The following is a 22,842-nucleotide window of genomic DNA, read 5'->3' on the forward strand; positions in this document are numbered from 1 at the left end:
CTGAGCCAGTATTTTCATTGGGGGTTGCAGAGTGATAATTCACTAATTCTTTCATTTCTTCTGCATATTTAGTTAGTAGTCTTCAGTAAAATAGAGCTGTTCCTCGTGAAATGGCTGTATCTTTACTCTGAAATAAACATAAAAATTCCCAGCTTGCTATTTTTTTTAAGTATCATCAAAGAGTCATGAAGTTTCATTGCATTAATTTACTTCAATTAACTAAACTCATTATGCTTTTAGACCCTTTGGCCTTTGGGAGGCGTTTCAAATGGACCCTGTGTCCTTTTCTGGCACAATAATATGTCCCAGGCTCACCACTTACCTTCCTTGCCCCACATACATAATAAGCTGTTTCTTCAAGAAGATCTCATTCTTTCTAGTGGCAAATGATATTAGAGACCAAACAACTAAGGAGTTGTCAGAGCAACCTTATTGCTAATAAAATGATGTTACTTCTAGGCCATTCACTGAACAGAGCTAGATGATATATATTTTAAAACTCATGAGTGCATATTGTTATTTTCAATTCAATTTTAAATTTAAAGTGTTTTCACTTTATTAGTTTATAATTATATCTGTATCATAATAAAAATCTGATTTCTAATCTCAACATGGTTAGATTTGCTGTCTATCCTACAATATGAAAAAAATTAAATAATAGTATATTTTTACAAACAATAAAACAATTGTTTTATGGCTGGGAGCCCTTTATTAAATGATACTTGTGGGGGCCAGCCCCATGGCTTAGCGGTTAAGTGCGTGCACTCCGCTCCTGGTGGCCCAGGTTCGGATCCCAGGTGCACACTGATGCACCGCTTGCCAGGCCATGCTGTGGCGGCATCCCATATAAAGTGGAGGAAGATGGGCACAGATGTTAGTCCAGGGCCAGTCTTCCTCAGCAAAAAAAAAAAAAAAAAAAGAGGAGGATTGGCATGGATGTTAGCTCAGGGCTGATCTTCCTCACAAAAACAAAAACAAAAAAACAAAACAAAACAAAAAATAAATAAATAATTGATACTTGCTGGTTGGATCAGCATGTCTTTTAAACTTTGATGCTTTACACCAATCAAGCAACCTTTTAATTTTATTTTTTTTCAAATTGTTGCTTCTCCTAAAAAAAAGTTTAATAAATTAGACTTCTCATAAATCATTTTCACCTGAAATTTTGTCTTCACAAGCTAGTTGTCTGAAAGTTTAACTGCTAGATCAAAAAGAGGTTCTCGTAGGTAAAATTCTGGAATGCAGAAAGGCAAGCAAAATCCATGCTGATTTTTTTAAATTTTTACTTTTTTTTACATATTTTCTCATTTTATTAGGAATAATTCCAAATGGGTTATGGAGGAAACTTATTTACTGAATTTGCTGAATTTTCCAAAAACTCTTAATGAAGATATGTCACCAATAAACAATAAAACATCAGCAGAACTATCATATACTGGACAAAGAGTCAGGCTGATACACTATAAAAGTGTATACACTAAAAAGATACACTATAAAGGAAGATAATCTGCTGAATATTAAAAATCATCTCAATACGAACTCTTGGTAACCAGCACAGAACTAGTTAGCTTTCAAATCCAAACCACACCAAAGTAAGCTTGGCTGATGGAAGCCAGGAGACAATAATGGGAAAAAAATAAGTTTCTCAGTGCAAGAGATCTCAATAGTGTTTTGAAGCATTTTCCTGGTTGGTACAAGCACTATTAGAAAATCTGTTTGGCAAGGGAAAAAAATAAATACAAATGGAATGCTACATTTTCAAATCAGGAGACTGTCCCAAGAATGATAAAAGTATCAGTAAAATAACAAGGTGATAACTTTAAAATATTGTTTGTTGTGGGTTCAAAAAACATTCAAAATAGATTTATTTAAAGGTGTCACAATAGCTATGCCCAGGCATTTAGGCTTAAGGGAAGTAAAATTAAAAGAAGACACTTCTTTCCCAAGTTAAGGAGAATTTCTTTAAAACTAAGCGTATTGCTAAATAGCAACACTATACTTGGTAAAAAATAATTAGCGTCAAAATAAGTATAAATGCTCTAATGTTCTGCCCAAACCAGTCCCAGATACCATTTAATAACCAAGATGCAAACTGATTTTGTTGTAACACACCTAGATCAATTCTATCCAACATGCCCGTGGTTAAATATCCAGTTTCATTTAACTTTTTGAAAGCTCATTTGACAGCCAGTCAAGCCCCTCATACAGACCAGTTCCTTGTGTAGGTGGCACAAGTGGCTTGAACATACCATGTTTTGTTACAAAGAGACCGAAGATCTAATTTATCCATCATTTCACTGATAGCCATAGCATTTGGCAAATACTGTTTGTTTGCAAAAAGCAGCAACACTGCATCTCGCAACTCATCCTCCTGAAGCATTTTCTGCAGCTCTTCTGCTCCTTCCTGAATTCTTTCATGATCATTGCTATCTACTACAAAAATAAGACCCTGAGTATTTTGGAAGTAGTGCCTCAGAGAGGCCGAATTTTATCTTGACTACCAACATCCCATACTGTGAAATGAATGTTCTTATATTCTACCGTTTCCACATTAAAATCAATGGTAGGGGGCCGGCCCGGTGGCACAAGCCGTTAAGTGCACGCGCTGTGCTGCGGTGGCCCAGGGTTCGCCAGTTCAGATCCCGAGCGTGTACCAACGCACCGCTTGTCAGCCATGCTGTGGCGGCGTCCCATATAAAGTGGAGGATGATGGGCACGGATGTTAGCCCAGGGCCAGTCTTCCTCAGCAAAAAGAGGAGGATTGGCAGATGTTAGCTCAGGGCTGATCTTCCTCACACACACAAAAAATCAATGGTAGGAATGATGCTGACTATGTCCACTAACTTCAGTTTATACAGAATGGTCATCTTGCCAGCAGCGTCAAATCCAGCCATCAAAATGCACATCTGCTTCTTGCCAAAGAGGTGAGAGAAGAGGGAGGAGATGGTGAGGCACATGGCAATAGAGGCACTTGTGATGGGCAGAAGCAGAAGCCATGATGATATTCTTTTATATCTGTTCACCTCCTGTCATCAAACTATGGTTGATACAAACTCTGTACAAGGGAAAAAAAAAAAAGGAAATTTTTAGTTTGAAGAACTTTAACAATTTTATTTTTTCAGATGTGGCCAAAAGAAATTAAGAGACTTCCTTAGTCATACTGCTAGTTACTGGCATAGATAAAACTAACACCTTGGTCTTCTGATTTTCAGTCGCATTATATTATCATCTATGCCCAGGGATGTGCTAGAAAATGTTTAACATCCAGCTCTATGTAAAAGGAAAACACAAATACACATACACAAGCACACACACATACACACTTTACTGATATACAGGATGCGTAGCACACAATTTACAAATAATAATAAAATATGCGATACTCTTTATTATAAATTCTATATAGTCTATTGATTCACTCAGAATGCTTATGTTGATTTTTTTCCTGAACTTGTTACCACCCAATGTGAGGCCTTCCGTTCACCACAAGACATGCCAATAGTCAAGAGGTAAGGTGGTAGGAGAAAAAGGACTTTTTTATTACAGCTTGCTAGCAAGAGGGAAGATGGCCGACTCATGTCCAAAAGAACCATCTTAAGGGGGCACGAAATCTTACAGCAGTTATATAGGCCATTGTGTTATTGGGGAGGGGTTAGGATTGTTGACCTTCTGGTGTTACAGCCTGGGAGTGCCACAACAGATCTTTCAGTTTTCACTGATGATGGCTATCAGCATAGATTCTCTGTTGGCGGGTCATCACCTTACTAAGGAACTCAAAAAAGCAAAGTTATCATCTTATCACAGCTGGGAGATACATGCACAAGCCGGGGTCGTAAAATCTACAGAGCAGTTAGATCTCTTGGAGGGTGCATATCCAGCTGGGTTAGTTTGTCAGAGGTCATTCAAAGTTACAGTAGAGTTTTTCTTTTCTACAATATGGCTTCCCTCATGTCAACCTTGTCTTGAGCCAGTATCAAACTCTTGTATCTGTAACCAAATTATGGTTGTAATTCAAACATAGTTTAACAAATGAAGCTGCATTCCAATCTGCTCTTTTCTTAATAACTTTGTAGTCAGCAAATCTGATATGTGACATGAATAGTGGTTGATATTTTTATGTTAAGAGTAAGATGAAAATAAAATGACAAAGACATATATTGAAGCTTCATTTGTTTATCAGTGATGTGAGAAACTTTTTTGCTGAATCGGACAATAGTTTTCAAACTTTGGAAGAATATCCCATCAATATTTTGTGCTATTCACAATATAATGGCTACAGATTTGACACACATTTTTTTTTTGGTGATGAAGATTAGCCCTGAGCTAACACCTGTGCCAATCTTCCTTTATTTTGTATGTGGGATGCCGTCTCAGCATGGCTGACGAGTGGTGGGTCCATGCCTGGGATCCAAACCAGCAAACGGGGCCTGGGAAATGGAGCAAGCAGAACTTAACCACGATGCCCTGGGGCCTGGCCTTCCAGATTTGACACACTTCTAAGTTTAATTTGCATTATTAAAATTTTCTCCATCACTTTTTAAAGTCTAGACAATTAAAAAAAATAAATCAAGTCCTTATTTGTAGCTTTTGTTAATTTCTACATGTAACTACTCTCACCACGGTCAATTTCAAGCTGCCAACGTGATGAAATTGAATGTGGAGCTGGAAAGAGATGTGAAGTAGCTCACCATTATACAGTATTTCTACCATACAGATACAAAAGATGTAAAAAAACTTCCAGAGCATAGAGCAACTATGGTAAGATAACTAGGATGCGATGAGTTCAGAATATTTACTGTCTTCGTTTTAAATATAATTTATTTAATTATAAGTTTATATAATTTAATTTTAATAATGGCTATGTTAACCTAAAAATAAGAGTCAAAATGAGAGACAGACAGGCATTTATTTGGGATCGAAGAATTGCAATTCGGGGAGCACGTATCCAGGTAGAAACCCAAATAATATCTCACTAGGGAGTAAAAGCCAGGGGCTTTTAAAGGCAAAGAAAGGAGGCTTGCATTACAAAGAATGTTAATTGGGGTTGTCAGCAGAAAGCTAATCTTGGCTAAACATAGTTGATTGTTGAGGCTAGCTAGAGGGAAACAAAAGTCCTTCACTGTGATGAGTTGCAAATTTCTTGCAGTGTTTCTCAGTTCAAAAGGTCACGTTCTGCTGGAGAGGGCGTGCATAAGGTCTATTTCCTTAATGGCTTTCCGGCTCCATTTTAAAGCCCTTAGACATAAATGACTTGGTTTTGTTTCACATTTCACAGCTATGTATAATGAGCAGCCTTACAAAATTCCTATACATTTAATAATCTCGCACAAGCCTGTACAAGTGAGCTCTACTACACCTGTATAAATTATACCACTTTTTGTATGAAATTTACACCTTGCGCTGGAGAACAAAGGCCATCTAGACCTGTAAAAGCAGGGTCTTTGTCTCATTCGATTCTGTATCCAGTATCTAATACCTGGTAAATATTTCTTCAGAACTGGTTGAATGAATGAATGAATGAAATGCAAAGATAAAATTCAATATACACATTTAGTTGTTGGCTTTCCATAAGAGATACAGCATGCCACATTTTTTTTTTAAGGAAGATTGGCCCTGAGCTAAAATCTGTTGCCAATCTTCCTCCTTTTTTCCTTTTTTTCTCCCCAAAGCCCAGGTGGATAGCTGTATGCCATAGTTGTACATCCGTCTAGTTGCTCTATGTGGGACACCGCCTCAGCATGGCTTGATGAGCAGTGCTGACATCCACGCCCAGGATCCGAACTGGCCAATCCTGGACTGCTGAAGCTGGGGGCACAAGCGTAACCACCATGCCCCTGGGCCAGCCCCCAGCATGCCCCATTTTTACTCTCATTATGCTCATTATATATAGCAGCATTGTATACAGTTAATACATAAGGGGAGGATAAAGGTCATTGATGTTTTTCCCATATGGAAAAGAGGAAAATGTGTGGCTCTGGAACCAGATAGGGCTCAATCGCTAAACAATTCACAAGATCTAAGTGACAATGTTTACAAATGTACAAATTGCAAGAAAAAAGTATAAGTAGTTCTCTCTTTACAGATGTTTCGATATGTTTTCTAGGGATAAATACTGTGTTTTAAATTTTGCCTTGCTGATGCAATTTCTGAGGAATGCTATATACTGAGAGGACATGAAATAAAATCGTTTATGTGGATTTCTATGGTTTCTTTGCCAATATTTCTCAGGAGAAGGGCCCTGTTAAAGTACATTGTACATTGGGAAATTGGGAAATATGTGAACATAGGATGGTAAGTTTGGTCATTTTCGAAGAATAATGATCATTATGACTAAAGTCCCCCTATTAGAGTTTCCTAATATACTTCTCAAAAATTGCTTCTGAAGAGGAAGTGTCACTCATCAGATCTGGAACCTCAGATCTGAGATAGGGAAATATATAAAAGATCCTTTATTATAAAACCCTTGGTTTAACGTCAAAGTTGATAGTTTTTACTGTTGAATTTTACTGGGTTGGAATTCTGACCCTGACACCCCACTTAGAATAATGCCTGGCACATGGTTAGCACTCATTAAACATTAGGTATTATTTTTATTATTATCACCAGAATCAATATTATTATTACTCACTGCCTACTTCTTCTTGGGTGGATTTTCCGTTATCTACCTGGATACATGTTATATATGATTTCTTCTTCCTAGATTTCAGCTGATTTTCTTAACTTGACCACTAACTCATCTGGATTACAAAGTATCTGTCAAATGTCTTCCTGTCCAGTCTAAGTCTGAGTAATGGCACTCGGGTTTCAGATCTGTGAGACTGACTACTGATAAGTTAGTCTGAATATTCATAGATTAATACATGCGTGTTTAGGTGGTTGGAGATATCTGCGAAGGATGTACATAGAAACAGATATGAGTATATGTATTTGAATGTCAGTTATCAAAGATGGCTGAAGCTGGCCCTGACCAAGAGGTAATCTTGTAATCAGAAAAATTTAACCTCTTCCTGAAGAATAGTTACCAGGGGTTGAGCCTAAGTAAAACATTATTGATGTTTTCTCCAGAAATATATGTAGTTACACATAGGGTAAGCAACTCTCTCAGATTTCCCAGGACTGAATGGTTTCCTGGGACACAGGACTTGCAGTGCTAAATCCCGGACAGTCTGGGGCAAACAGGGACTGTTGGTCACTCTAGCTACTCATAAAACTGTGCATATATTTCAGGGGTTTCCCTGACCCCTTGAAGTCCATCCATGGACCTTCTAGGGTTCCATGGACGTATAGCTAATAAATCTTGGTCTAAGATAAGTCCACTCCTATGACTATATAAGGCCATCCAGTCAGGTTCTCAGGAGTAACAATGAAATTCACATACTGCAATTCATGATTGCAATAGCAACTATGTCATGACTGCCACCTAGCCAACAGCGATTGTAAGATGTCATTAATTATAAGATGAATCACAATTTTTAGAGAAGTGAAACACGAAAAATTGTGCATCTTGGAATTTATGAAATTCAAGGATATAAACTGGGGAGCATGGAAACAAACATCTATAACTGAACTAAGTTTCTCTTAAGCTTGCAACACCTAATACTTGTTTTCCCATAGCTCTTATACCCATGTGCAATACCCTCCAATATGCTAAAAATGAAGTAGGAAAAATCATGCACCAGGATGATATTATCACCAACTCTCTTACCTGAAATAAAGATTTTCATGATCTCTGTGATTTTTGTGAAATGTGAGGGGATATTGGAAGTCATAACATTGTTAATTGTTTACAGAAAATATTTCATGTAAGCTATACAAATAATTTCATAAATATTTATAAGTGGAATTATATTTTTATTTTTAAACCTCTTTACCTTAAAAATTTATTTAGCTTTCATTCATTTATGCCCAGCTCAGGAGTTAAGATCCTGTCTCCTGGTTTTGGGTGAGCAACAAAAAAATTTTCACTGGTTAATCAGACCTGAATATTTTTATTTAAAACATGGAGGAAGAGGGGGAGAGAGAGAGATTATTCACCAATCAACAAATGCTAAGGAGGTAATACACATAAGTAGCCAAGAAAAACCCGGGAACCCGTCAGCGTAGCAGAATCAATGAACACAATGACCAGGGATCAAGGAAAAGAAAAATGGTTTAATTTTGCCAGCAAAATGAGGCTGTGGTGGGCTCAAATGCCACCAAATCCACAGTCCTCCTGAGGCATTAGGAGTTGGGGTTTTTAAAGGAAAGTCTGTGGGAAAGAATGTATCCTTGGTGACTGTGATTATTTGTTGGAGGAGGGATCCCAGCCCTCTGGCGCCAAGCCGGCTGTTATCTCTATCTACAGCAGGAGATTTAGGGCTCCATCAATCAATCTTCTCGCATCACTCGAAATTTGGCCTTGGGGAGTGGACGGCAATTGCCTCCAATTAACGATTACAAAGTTTACAAGGTTTTAGGTAGGGGCGGGGGAGCTGTGGCTTTGCAGTTCGGTGTCCTTCCATCAACCTGCATTTGGCTGAGTTAGGGAAGCTGCAGGTGTCCTCTGTTTGTCTGTCCCTGTGACGAATGGTGGATTCAGTGCCAGGAACCAGGAGTTGGGGAGCTTCAGCTTCTTGATAATTTCCAGATATCAGTCTCCCTGTAACAAACCTCAAGAACTGGTAATTAGCCAGAGTTTCAGTTTGTAGCTACCTGGGCTTTTAACAATTTATTACCTCCACTCGCCTTGTGGAATTCAGGGACACAAAAGATAAAACAACCAATATCTACATGTGAATGTAACTTAGAGAAGCAGGGAAGGGGGAATGAGTGCTTTTTGATTTTAACCCCGTATATGCTGGGGTCAATGCAGGGGAACAGATATCAGGGCCGGCATCATATACTATGTGCCTTCAGAAAAAAATTTGAAACTCTGTTTAAAGTAACCTATTTAATTAAAATTCTATTTAATATAACCTAAAAAAGTCAACAGCTGACAAAAAATTATAAAGAAGATCTTACATATGGAATGACTTACAAATATTAATAGATCTATAAACAATCTGGTTCAATTGACAAACTGCATTATTCATACTGCATCCTTTTATGGACAAGAAAACAGAGAGATTAAATAACATGCCCAAGCCCACAGTTAGCCATGGAGAGCATGTCACTTCTCTACCACTCTGCCTTTGACCATCCATCTGGGTAATCTCACAGGAAGTTACCCTATTATGAGGTTCTGTTAGATGTAATGAGTTAGGTTATACTGGCTATGTAGGAAATGGTCTTAGGCAGTTTTTCATAGTGACAAACTGTGTTATAGCAAAAATGCGGAATATACTTCAACACTGAGGAAAATTGTGAAATGGATTGTTCATATATCATAAAGCTTTATCTTTTCCTAGTTTTATAAACTTCCTCTAAAATATTTAGTGAGTCATTAACACATTCAAGAGTCAGATAACGTGTCCTAAACTTGCCAGTATTAGGTGCGAAGGGAGGCTGAGCTGTCCCACTACTGGCTGGTTGTAATGCTCAGCTGCATGTGGTTGTTGTGGGCCCTTCAGTCTCTTCGTCAGGTGTGGGGGGCCCCAGCACAGATGGCTGCAGGGTCTAATGGTACATTCCTGTTGCAGTGTTTCTGTTAGGTAAGTAGGCCCCCAGCACGGCTGGTTGTTAGGCTCAAGGGCTTACAACTGCTATAGACCTCTGGCCTATAAGGCTCTTGTCAGCTCTCTGAGGATTGCAGCTAGGTGGGGCTGGCCCCAGGCACAGGAAGACCCAATTGTTTCAGACTTTGGAAGGTGGGGCTAATCCCCATGTGGCTGTTTGAGAAGACTTTTCTGCAGCTGACAAACCCCACCACCCACAGGGCTACACACACTGTCAACAAAGTCCTGCCCCATGCATGTGACCCCACCCACTGAAGCGGACCCAGTCACCCTATGGCAGAGGCCTCACACACTCCACCGGCTCCTAAGGGACCTCTGAGACAACATCAAGCACACTAACATCCCTGTTATAGGTGTTCCAGAAGGAGAAGAGAGAGACAAAGGGGCAGAGAATCTATTTGAAGAAATAATAGCCAAAAACTTCCCTAACCTAAGGAAGGAAGCAGACATTCAGGTACAGGAAGCACAGAGAGCACCAAAAAAAATCAAACCAAAGAGGCCCACACCAAGACACACATCATAATTAAAATGTCCAGAATTAAAGATGAGAGAATCCTAAAAGCCACGAGAGAGGAAACAAGTTACATACAAAGGAAACCCCATAAGGCTATCAGCTGACTTCTCAGCAGAAACCTTACAGGCTAGAAGAGAGTGGAATGATATATTTAAAGTGCTAAAAGGAAAAAAATCTACAGCCAAGGTTTCCACCCAGCAAGATTGTCATTCAGAATGGAAGGAGAGATAAAGAGTTTCCCAGACAAGCAAAAATTAAAGAAGTTTATCACCAAGAAACTAGTCCTACAAGAAATGCTAAAGGGACTTATTTAAGGGGAAAAGAGAAGATCACAAATAGGAAAAAATTATCTATTTCCATGATAAGAGGGTAATGGATACAAATGCACAAAAAAGAGGTTAGATATGGTATCAAAAACATAAAATCTGGGAGGACAGGAGTAAAAGGGTAGAGCTTTTAGAAAGAGGTCGAACTAAAGAGACCATCAACTTAATATGGATTGCTATGTACGTGTAGTTTACTATATATGAACCTCATGGTAATCACAAACCAAAAACCTATAATAAATACACGAAGAGCTAAGAGAAAGAAACCCAAACATAACACTAAGGAAAGCCATCAAACAACAAGGGAAGAGAGCAAGCGAAGAAGAAAGGGTGAGGAAGAACTACTAAACCATCCAGAAAAAAGTAACAAAATGGCAGAAAGTACATACTTATCAATAGATACTTTAAACGTCAATGGACTAAATGCTCCAATCAAAAGGCATAGGGTGGCTGATTGGGTAACAAAACAAGACCCATATATATGATGCATACAAGAGACACACTTCAGACCCAAAGACACTCAAAAACTGAAAGTGAAAGGATGGAAAAAGATACTTCATGCAAATGTCAATGAAAAGAAAGCTGAGGGTAGTAGTACTTATATCAGACAAAATAGACTTTAACACAAAAACTGCAACAAGAGACAAAGAAGGGCACTACATAATGATCAAGGGAACAATCCAATAAGAGGATATTACACTTATAAATATCTATGCCCAACCAACATAGGAGCACCTAAATATATAAAGCAATTATTAACAGACATAAAAGCAGAAATAGACAGTAACACAATAATATAGGGGACTTTAACACGCCACATACCAACGGATAGATCATCCAAACAGAAGACCAATAGGGAAACATTGGCATTAAACGACACACTACAGCAGATGGACTCAGTAGATATACACAGAGCATTCCATCCAAAAACCAAAGAACACACATTCTTTTCAAATGCACATGGAACATTCTCCAGGATTGATCACATATTAGGCCTCCATAAATTTAGGAAGATTGAAATAATACCAAGCATCTTTTCTGACCACAATGGCATGAAACTAGAAATCAACGATAGGAAGAAAATCAGAAAAGCCACAATATGTGGAGATTAAACAAAATGCTACTGAACAATGATTGGGTCAATGAAGAAATGAAAGGAGAAATCAAAAAATACCTGGAGACAAATGAAAATGAAAATATGACATGCCAGAATTTATGGGATACAGCAAAAGCAGTTCTAAGAGGGAAGTTTATAGCAATACAGGCCTATCTCAACAAACAAGAAAAATCTCAAATAAGCAATCTAACAGTACACCTAAGGGAACTGGAAAAAGAAGAACAAACAAAGCCCAAAATCAGTAGAAGAAGGGAAATAATAAAAATCGAGGAGAGATAAATGAAATAGACACTAAAAAAACAATAGAAAAAAATCAATGAAACCAAGAGCTTGTTCTTTCAAAAGATAAACATAATTGTCAAACCTCTAGTTAAACTCACCAGAAAAAAAGAGCGAAGGGTCAAATAAATAAAATCAGAAATGAAAGAGAAGAAATTACAATGTATACCCCAGAAATACAAAAGATTATAAGAGAATACTACAAAAAGCTTTATGCCAACAAATTGGATAATCTAGAAGAAATGGATAAATTCTTAGAATCATATAACCTTCCAAAACTGAATCAAGAAGAAATAGAGAATTTGAATAGATCAATCACCAGTAAGGAGATCAAAACAGTAATCAAAAACCTCCCCCACAATAAAAGTCTAGGACCAGACAGCTTCCCTGGTGAATTCTACCAAACATTCAAAGAAGACTTAATATCTATCCTTCTCAAACTCTTCCAAAAAACTGAAGAAGAGGGGAAGCTTTCTATTTCCTTCTAAACAGCCAACATTACCCTGATACCAAAACCAGACAAGGACAACACAAAAAAAGAAAATTACAGGCCAGTGTCACTGATGGATATTGATGCAAAAATCCTCAACAAAATGCTAGCAAATCACATACAACAATACATTAAAAAGACCATACACCATGATCAAATGGGATTTATTCCAGGGATGCAGGGATGGTTCAACATCTGCAAATCAAGCTATGTGGTACACCACATTAACAAAATGAAGAATAAAAATCACGTGATCATGTCAATACATGCAGAGAAAGCATTTGACAAGATACAGCATCCACTTATGATAAAAACTCTGAATAAAATGGGTGTAGAAGGACAGTATTTCAACATAATAAAGGCCACATATGACAAACCCACAGCTAAAAGCATTCTCAAGAGTGAAAAACTGAAACCTATCCCTCAAAGAATAGGAACCAGACATGGATGCCCACTTTGACCACTCCTAGTATTGAAAGTCCTAGCCAGAGCAATCAGGCAAGAAAAAGAAACAAAAGGGATCCAAATTGGAAAGGAAGAAGTGAAGCTGTTAATATTTGCAGATGACATGATTTTATATATAGAAAACCCTAAAGAATCCACCAAAAAACTCTTAGAATTAATAAATGAATACGGTAAAGTTGCAGGATACAAAATCAACACACAAAAATCAGTTGCATTAGTATACACTAACAATGAAGTAGCCAAAAGAGAAATTAAGACTACAATCCCATTTACAGCTGTAACAAAAAGAATAAAATACCTGGGTATAAACTTAACCAAAGAGATGAAAGATCTGTACACTGAAAACTATACAACATTGTCGAAAGAAATTGAAAAAGACACAAAGAAATGGAAAGATATTCCATGCTCTTGGATTGGAAGAATTAACATAGTTAAAATATCCATACTCCCTAAAGCAATCAATAGATTCAGTACAATCCATATCAAAGTTCCAACAACATTTTTCACAGAAATAGAAAAAGAATCCTAAAATTTATATGGAACAACAAAAGACCCTGAATAGCCAAAGAATCCTGAGAAAAAAGAACAAAGCTGGAGGTATCACACTCCCTGATTTCAAAATATACTACAAAGCTATAATAATCAAAGCAGCATGGTACTGGCACAAAAACAGACACACAGATCAATGGAACAGAATCGAGATCCCAGAAATAAACCCACAAATCTTTTGACAGCTAATTTTCAACAAGGGAGCCAAGAACATACAATGGAGTAAGGTAAGTCTCTTCAATAAATGGTGTTGGGAAAACTGGACAACCAAATGCGAAAAAATGAAAGTAGACCATTATCTTACACCATACACAAAAATTAACTCAAAATGGATTAAAGGCTTGGATGTAAGACCTGAAACCATGAAACTTCTAGAAGAAAACATAAGCAGTAGGCTCTTCAACGTTGGTCTTAGCGACATATTTTCAAGTACCATGTCTGACCGGGCAAGGGAAACAATAGAAAAAACAAACAAATGGGACTACATCAAACTAAAAAGCTTCTGCACAGCAAAGGAAACCATCAACAAAATAAAAAGACAATCTAACACTTGGGAGAAGATATTTGCAAACCATATATCTGATAAGGGGTTAATATCCAAAATATATAAAGAACTTATGCATCTCAAGAACAAAAACACTAACAACGCAATTAAAAAATGGGCAAAAGACCTGAACAGACATTTCTCCAAAGAAGATATAAAGATGGCCAATAGGCACATGAAAAGATGTTCAACATCATTAACTATCAGAGGAATTGCAAGTCAAAACTACAATGAGATATCACCTCACTTCCGTCAGAATGGCTATAATGAACAAGACAGGAAACAACAAGTTTTGGAGAGGATGTGGAGAGAAGGGAACTCTCATACACTGCTGGTGGGAGTGCAAACTGGTGCAGCCACTATGGAAAACAGTATGGAGATTCCTCAAAAAATTAAGAATAGAACTACCATATGATCCAGCTATTCCACTACTGGGTGTTTATCCAAAGAACATGAAAACATGCATGGGTAAAGATACATGCACCCCTGTGTTCATTGCAGCATTATTCACAATAGCCAAGACTTGGAAGCAACCTAAGTGCTCATCAAGGGACAAATGGAGAAAGAAGATATGGTATCCATACACAATGGAATACTACTCAACCATAAAAAGAAATGAAATATTGCCATTTGAGACAACATGGATAGACCTTGAGGGTATTATGCTAAGCGAAATAAGTCAGAGGGATAAGGTCAAATACTGTATGATCTCACTCACAAGTGGAAGATAAAAACAACAACAAACAAACACATAGAGACAGAGATTGGATTGGTGGTTACCAGAGGGGAAGGGGGAAGGGTGGAGGATGAAAAGGATGATTAGGCATATGTATGTGGTGATGGATTGTAATTAGTCTTTGGGTGGTGAACATGATGTAATCTATGCAGAAATAGAAGTATAATGATGTGCACCTGAAATTTATATAATGTTATAAGCCAGTTACCGCAATAAAAAGCAGATTAAAAATTAAAAAAAATTTTAAAAAAAGCCATATAAACTATATCAATTATTCATATCTGCCCCAAAGAGTTTTATTTTTCCACCAATTTTTCGCCAATGATCAATTCAATGTATGTATTCAAAAATTATATAATCTATCTGTTCTATAGTTTCAAACAGGAAAATATATATAGCTTAAAAATTCTAATGATAAGAGATAGTGATGACACTAGGAGTAGGAATAAAGTTGGATTCTTGCTAATTTGATCAATAATCTAAAAAAAAAGACTTCTCAAAAGTTAATGTTATTCTCCTTTCTTCAGGGGACGATAAAGCACATAACTCTGAATGTTACAGATGGTGTAGTAGGTTGAATGATGATCCCCCCAAAAGATATGTTCACTTTCTAATCCCTGGAACCTGTGAATGTTACCTTATATGGCAAAAGTTGGATTAAGTCAAGACTCTTGAGGAGTTTATCCTAGATTACCTGGGTGGGCTCTAAATGCCTTCATATGTATCCTTATGAGAGAGGCAGAGGGAGACTTGACTGAGGCACACACAGAGGAGAAGGAGGTGTGAAAACGGAGGCAGAGATGAGAGCCATGTGACCATAGGTCAAGGAAAACAAGACAGGCTGGCAGCCACTAGAAACTAAAATAAGACAAGGAACAGATCTTCTTCCTACCTCCCACAGCTTCCAGAGGCAGTATGACCTTACTGACACTTGATTTCAGACTTCTGGGCTCCAGAGCTGTGAGAGAATAAATTTCTGTTGTTTTAAGCCATCAGTTATGTGGTAATTTGTTATGGCAGCCCTAGAAAACAAATACAGTTGACTACTCCACTGTATCCTTTATTTAAATATTTCATTACATCACAAATTTTACCTCTAGGAAGTTATTTTTTATATCTAACCAAATCCCCTCTATATTGTTATTGACACAGCCATAGACTTGCTGGTTTAGAAGGGATCTTACAAGTCATGCAGTACAACTTCCCTCCAGTATTTAAAAGTTATATCTCCACAGAGATATTTACCCGTTCAAGCTATTCCATTTTTTTCCAGTGTTGACTTCCATATGTTGAATCAGAGTAGCTTCCACCTAGCTTTTTTCCTTAGAAGCCACACTCAACTTCTTCTACATGACTTTTTGCCAAACTTGTCTTGGTTATATCTATCATTTTCTCTATGTCTGCTTTTGTTCCTTTGGTCATTAACAGAAATAGTTATGACAAATGTGATTTAACTATAGGAAATTTCCAAAACAGAATTTAAAGAGAGAAGGCATTAGGTAGATCATTTAATCTCATTTTATATAGATTTCTATGTTCCCACATGGCCAGAAGTGTTCAAATATTTCATCATAGTATAATATAAGATTTTTGTGAGTTCTTTCTTATATCATGCTAAAATCTGCTTCATTTTTACCCAGTAGTAGGAATTCTAACCTTTATGGAACAAGTTATACTCTGTGCATGACTGTCCTTTAAGTATTTGAAGAGAACTATCGTATCATGTTTTGACAAAGCATTTGTGACTGTGTTAAACACATCTATGTCTTCAATAATTCTTCAAGAGGCATGATGTTCTGATCCCTCGATTCTCTGGTCATTGTTCTGTAGAAGCATTTTAGTTCTACAGTGTATCTCTTAAATTGTGAGTCCTAGAACTGAAGCCAAAAATCTACATGTTTTGTCATCAATATGTTCTCAGTTGAGATTTTATGAAACTCACTGCTAGTCATATTTCTACTATCCTGTGGAATATAATATGAAGTAAACACCTCAGTATTAATTTAAATAGTTAAATTTCACCCATTTTTTATTGCTTTTATTTTTAAATTTTATTTCTGACTTCTGTAGAATTATCAATTTCTCTCATTTTAGTGTCACTTTTAATCTATTATGCCTGTCATCTTTAAGCTTATACAAGTTATTAAGTGCATATTCTAGTAGGATAAAAAGATGTAAGTCCTGTAACAATAGTACCTTCCATCCAGAGCAGTAGCACTTAATCAATCACGTTTTGAGTGAAGGTTTTACAAGCAGATAAGAACAAATAGAATTTGTTTACTTAGTCATATTGCTCCATATTATACAAAACTATAATGAAAAGTGTTTTCAAATTCTACTTGGAAATTGAGATATATTATAGATATGCAATATTTCCTTTCTATTTCAGTCTAGTACCTCTATAAAAATAGGTTACTATTTGCTGTTCTAAATGAATCCAGAACAGATTCCAGTTTTATATATATACATAAAATATATAATAAATATATATATTTTTAAATAATATATTAAATACATCAAAAATATATTAAATAGTGTATTACATTAAATAATAAATGATACAGTACATCAAATAATATATTAAATAATTAAAATACATATTTAAAATATATAAAACATTATATTTACATATTATATATAGTTTTTATATGTTATACTTAAAAATAATCTCAAAGTAATTGATAGTCAAATATTTGTAGAATTTTGTTATAAATCACTTTAAAACTTACCAGTAAATAACGTATTGAATCAATTAGTGGTTCATTTTTAAAAATGTAAAATACCTCAATTTCCATTATTCTTGTTTCACTGCTATTTTCTCATAATTCTTTAAAGATCACTGATATTGACTTTGATCACATCAAAATTTATCTCTGGAGGTCTAGCATACCATTTATTTAGATTTCAAAATATGAATGCATTTTCATTGGGCAATGTCCTCTCAAATTTCAATACACTCTTTTAGGGTTTGCTTTTATTTTCTGTTTAATTCTAACATTCTTACTGATAAAGATAAAAGGAACTCAACAAAGCATCTTTATTTATTTTAATTACTAGCATAGCAGTCTTTAAAGTGTGGTCCCTTGTCAGGATTAACTGGAAATTATAAATTAGAAATGCAAATTCCCAGTCCCCGCCCCCCACTGCCTTAGAAACTTTGGAGGTGGGAGTGGGGTGACTCCCAAAGATAGGGATTTTAAAAGCCCTTCAGGTGATTCTGATGCATGTTCAAGTTTCAAGATCCATTGTGTTCTGTTAGAATTACACTGAGGCAGCAATGTACATTGTTACTGTAATGTCTTAAGGAGAAACGTGCTTAGTATGTTTCTTAGTTATTGTATTTTCTGTTTTTATGACATATTTAGCAGAAGAAAAAAATTGGAAAAAGTATAGTGAAAAAAGCAGTTAAAATGTTTACAGTGTAACAAATCATAAAATCAACCGACTAACCAACTCACAGTGTGGAAGCATTTTCCTCAGCACTTTGATGAGCTCTGAAGGCCATATGGAAGAAGTATAAATTACAGTCTATGCTACCTCAAGGGAACTAACAGGGAATTAAGCTTTTCTTCTTGCACAAGAAAAATGCGTTAAACAAGCAATGGACATTATACGATGTGCTATTTTTGTGATTTAGACTATAAGTGCTTTAGGAGTTAAAAGGAGAGAAATAATATAGACAATAGCAGAATCATGAAAAACATTTTCAAGAAACAAGTACTTGATTCAGGTCTAAAACACAGCTACAATTTTATTTGGTAGATAAAATAGAATAAGATGCTTCAATTTGGGAGTGGAAAGTATAGAAACAAGAGAATGAAAGATCTAGGTAAAGCTGTGGAAGAAAAATCATTGTGATTTTAGTATTATATTGATGTGGGAGTAGTGTAAAAAATTTGAGCTAGGGCTATTAACTTTATATTTATAATTAAGAAGTGGGGAGTATGGATGGCTTTATGGACTTCTGTTATATCTCCTACAACTGAAAAAAATTTTGTGGTGTGTGTATGAATGCATTTGCATGTGTATAAAAATGTTTTGTTTCCTCAGCTTTTATTTTAGTCTCACAGAAGTCTAAGACTTTTCTCCAAATATACCAACCAGTGGTATTAATCTTGAGACCTTTCAAGGTTACACTATTTTAGGGGATCATAATAGACCAGTTCTCAAGACTTGTGCAATGAATATATTTAGACATTAGAAGGTAAATGTAGTTTTCTGTCAATGACACTTTATTTGAGGAAGATCACCATAACAGTCTTTTCTAAGAGTAGTGAGAATAAAGCAACTTGGAGAGAATTAAATTATTAAAATATGGAAACTTCAAGTCTTTAACAAGGTTTATCATTTGGGTATTCCTATTTCTTGATTAAGAAGACCCTTGCAATTAACCTCCTAAATGCTCCCTTTACATCTTTGTTCCTAAGTGTGTATATAAGGGGGTTCAACATGGGTGTGATGATTCCATAGAAAAGGGACACCATCTTTCCCCGGTCCTTGGAGGCAGAGGATGGTGGTTGCAAATACATATAGATGGCAGTGCCATAAAAAAGTGACACCACAATTAGATGGGAGCCACATGTTCCAAATGCTTTTCGTTGACCTTCAGCTGACTGTATTCTCAACACTGCTTGGACAATAAAAGCATATGATATAAGAATGAGTGCCACAGGTATTAGAAGAAATAGCACACTGATAAAGAACAGTTCAGCCTCATTTGCTGTTGTGTCTGCACATGACAACCTGAGCAGAGCAGGAACTTCACAGAAGAAGTGATCCACTTCTTTCTGGCCACAAAGCGGCATCTGAAGCGTCAAAGTGGACTGCAATACTGAGTTGCTGAAGCCACTAATCCAGGATGCAGCTGCCAACTGGAGGCAGAGCCTTTGGTGCATGATCACTGAGTAATGGAGAGGTCGACAAATAGCTACAAACCTATCAAAGGACATGACAGCCAGAAGAAGACATTCAGTGGAACCCAAGGCCAGGAAAATGAAAAGTTGGGCCACACAGCCACCATAACTAATTACTTTCCTGGTGTTGCATATGTTTACCAGCATTTGTGGAACTGTACTTGTCGTGTAGCAAAGGTCCAGGAGTGAGAGATTGGTAAGGAAAAAATACATGGGGGTGTGGAGTTTGGAATCCAGACGTGACACAAGAATTATTGCCAGATTGCCAAAGATGGTCAAGATATAGGAAACCAGGAACACCACAAAGAGTGGAAGCTCCAGCCATGGTCGATCTGAGAAACCCAAGAGGATGAACTCCTGTGGGATGCTCTCATTTACTTGATTCATTTTAAATAGTTCAGCTCTTGGTTCCCTGAAATATAAAAAGTCAATAAGTTAATAAACACGTATTTATTTATTCTCAGTTAGTTATAATCATTTTGCTAACAATTTGCATAAATTTACAGACTGATGCTATTAATAATGTGAAAAATGTGTTGATAGAAATATAAAAATTTATCTTTTCAAGTATTTCAAAAGTGTTTCTATATAATAGCACATTAGCAAAATGAATTAACAAATTTATAAAGTATATCCTCAGTTTCCACATTCACAGAATTTATCTTTCGATCTTTTGTTATTTTGTAAGTTCATTGTTCTCACTTCTTTCCACCGAGATCTCTGCTATTAGGTAGATGTCGACATAGTTCCTGTCATTTGAATTCATTCTAATTTCTCCTTAATGCCAATGAGATTACCATTTTGTTTGAATGAGTTAAAACTGTTTAAATCTCATTCCTCCACCCCTGAGGAAAAAAAAGACAATGTAGACAGTATCTAGTAAGTTATCAGACACAATTTAAGGAGATATATATTTTTCTTTTAGAAGCTCAGAATTCTTATTTAATAACACGGAATTTGAAGTCTAACAGGCCTGGGCTCATATCCCTACCTTGCCTATGTAGTCACATTACCCTGGGAACGTTTCTTGTCCTCTGATCATCAGGCTTTTCATTTGTGAAATGAAAATAATCCTGCTTTTCTAAGTTGTCTTGATGTGATGCATAAGTGATGTGAAGCATATATGCACACTGCTTAGTCTAGACTCTGGCCCTTAAAAGCAGAGAACTGTGAATGAAAGAAACTATAGTGATTCAAGGTCTCTGAGGTGCTCAGAGCATCATGATTTTTAGAACTTTAAATTTCCTAGGTTTACCAATGACAAATGGCTCTGCCAGTTGAAAACTCACCTTCCCATTTCTTCCTTAGCCCCCAAGCCATCAACCCCAACAAGAGGGATTATGGTAACCACCTGCTATGAAATAGAAATGTGATTTTTAGCGTAAATTGCCTGGCATGGTGCCTGGCACATAGAAACACAGCCACGTCAGTGAAAGTATGATAGTGATGTAGGGACTCTGAGATGCTTTGGGCAGAAGCTATTCAGAACCCTGCATTAACTAGAGGTAGTAATATGTCAGCTCTATCTGCGAAAAATGTATTCATCCCCAAGAAATCTTAACAGGATACTCTGAATTATTTTATTATTTTATCAATATGAGAATATAAATTTTTCGTTATTATTCACGTTCATCAAAATGTTAGCAATGTGTCTTTTAATTTTGTTCTACTTATTCTAAGACTGTTAGCCACTGAAAAATGTCATCTTGCTCTCATCTGATAAATTTGAGATACATAGTCATAGATATAGATATGAAATTATGTTTAAAAGTATTTTTATGTGAAGAAAGGCAGTAACTGAACATTTGTATAGCATGATCCCATCAATTTAAAAGAGGAATAAAATATTTTTATATATATAAAAATATATATACATAAAATATATATAAAAGTTCTAATATATAAATTCAAAGTTACCTTGAAGAATACAGAAGAAAGCGCTACCCCCGGGAAATGGGGATGAGTCAGAGTAAAGCTGATTTTATTCGTAAGTTTACCAGTTTTTTTGTTCTAATTTTTAATAAGCAGACATTACTCTCGTAACATATTTTCTTAAATCTCCCCACTCACCAATTTATTCTCTGCATTTTACTCTCAGACTAGCACTGCTTTAGTTTAAGACTTCAATCCCCATAAGAGTACAAATCTTCAAAAGAAATTTAATTTTTGTTAACTCTTCATACTTGCTTAAACTTAAGTCTGAATCTGCAAGGAGCTTTTCTAACGGGTGGATTGTGGAAGTATTTTGTATCTAATTGGCCAAAAAACTGTTGCTAAGGAATGGAGAAGTCAGGCAAAGCAGGATAAATGGCATCAGTAAAGAGAGGTTTCACATACTTCACGGTTTCCTTGAGTTGCACAAGTATTGAACAGCTCTCCTCAGGTCCATGTAATTGGGGTGACTGAAATGCCCCAGTTTACCCAGGACTGCTGAGTTGACTTCTGCTGTCCTGACAGTTTCTTATAGAGCCGCTTCCGTTCTCAGAAGTCTTCCTGTTTGGATAAGATCTAAGTTCTCTCTAACTGCAATGTTGAAGAGTGAAACAATCCTTACATTATTGCTCAGCAGGAATCTCATCATTGACGACATTGCATCTGTTTTCTCATCTAACATGGGCCAAAGGCCTTTCCTGACCTACCTTAGATCTGGTGTTTCCTTCTAGAACGCAGCCAAAGACTGCCTCTCTAAGAAATCCTCTCTGCTCAAGATTATAGAAGGAAGGAATCAGCTAATTTTTTTTTAATCAACTGACTCCCTCACTCTGAGATTCAGTACTTACGAAAGTAATAAACTGCCTTTATCATCAATGTAATATATTAATTCGTGTATTCTGTTATATGTAGTATCTTCCCATGTTCTGTACTCAGTGAGGGCCCAAGGAGGGAGAAAATTACTTATCACTACAGCAGGAAGCACTGGAGTAGAATGAGGAACAAGAATGATGAGGCCAGAAAGCAGCAAGCAGAAGAAACTGGGATTTTCAGAGCAACGAATTCTTATATTCTGCTTTACTCATTTTTTTTTTTTCACGTTGACTCATCTCCCAAATACACAGTAACCTCAAACATTTATCCACTCTTAAAAGTGTATCTTTAGAGTCAATAGTTGTTGGGGCTGGCCCAGTGGCGCAAGCAGTTAAGTGTGCATGCTCCGCTGTGGTGGCCCGGGGTTCCGCTTGCTAAGCCATGCTGTGGCGGCGTCCCATATAAAGTAGAGGAAGATGGGCACAGATATTAGCCCAAGGCCAGTCTTCCT

The 22,842-nt window shown here is 36.6% G+C and overlaps 1 protein-coding gene and 1 pseudogene across 1 annotated transcript; both read right to left on the bottom strand.

The window, feature by feature from the left end:
- Positions 1-2,160: 2,160 nt before the first annotated feature.
- LOC101392746 (ADP-ribosylation factor 4 pseudogene) lies at positions 2,161-2,957 on the bottom strand (annotated as a pseudogene).
- A 16,074-nt stretch (positions 2,958-19,031) lies between these two features.
- Positions 19,032-19,973, bottom strand: LOC101394188 (olfactory receptor 2B2). Its single transcript, XM_004441761.3, has one exon. The coding sequence runs from the start codon at positions 19,971-19,973 to the stop codon at positions 19,032-19,034; it is 942 nt and encodes a 313-aa protein (XP_004441818.1).
- Between the last annotated feature and the right edge of the window lie 2,869 nt (positions 19,974-22,842).

This window comes from Ceratotherium simum, chromosome 13, assembly GCF_057802395.1.
Source record: "Ceratotherium simum simum isolate JZ-2026a chromosome 13, ASM5780239v1, whole genome shotgun sequence".
Lineage (NCBI taxonomy): Eukaryota > Metazoa > Chordata > Mammalia > Perissodactyla > Rhinocerotidae > Ceratotherium > Ceratotherium simum.

Coding starts and splice junctions, on each gene's coding strand:
- LOC101394188 (XM_004441761.3), bottom strand. CDS start 19,973: ATGAATCAAGTAAATGAGAGCATCCCACAGGAGTTCATCCTCTTGGGT.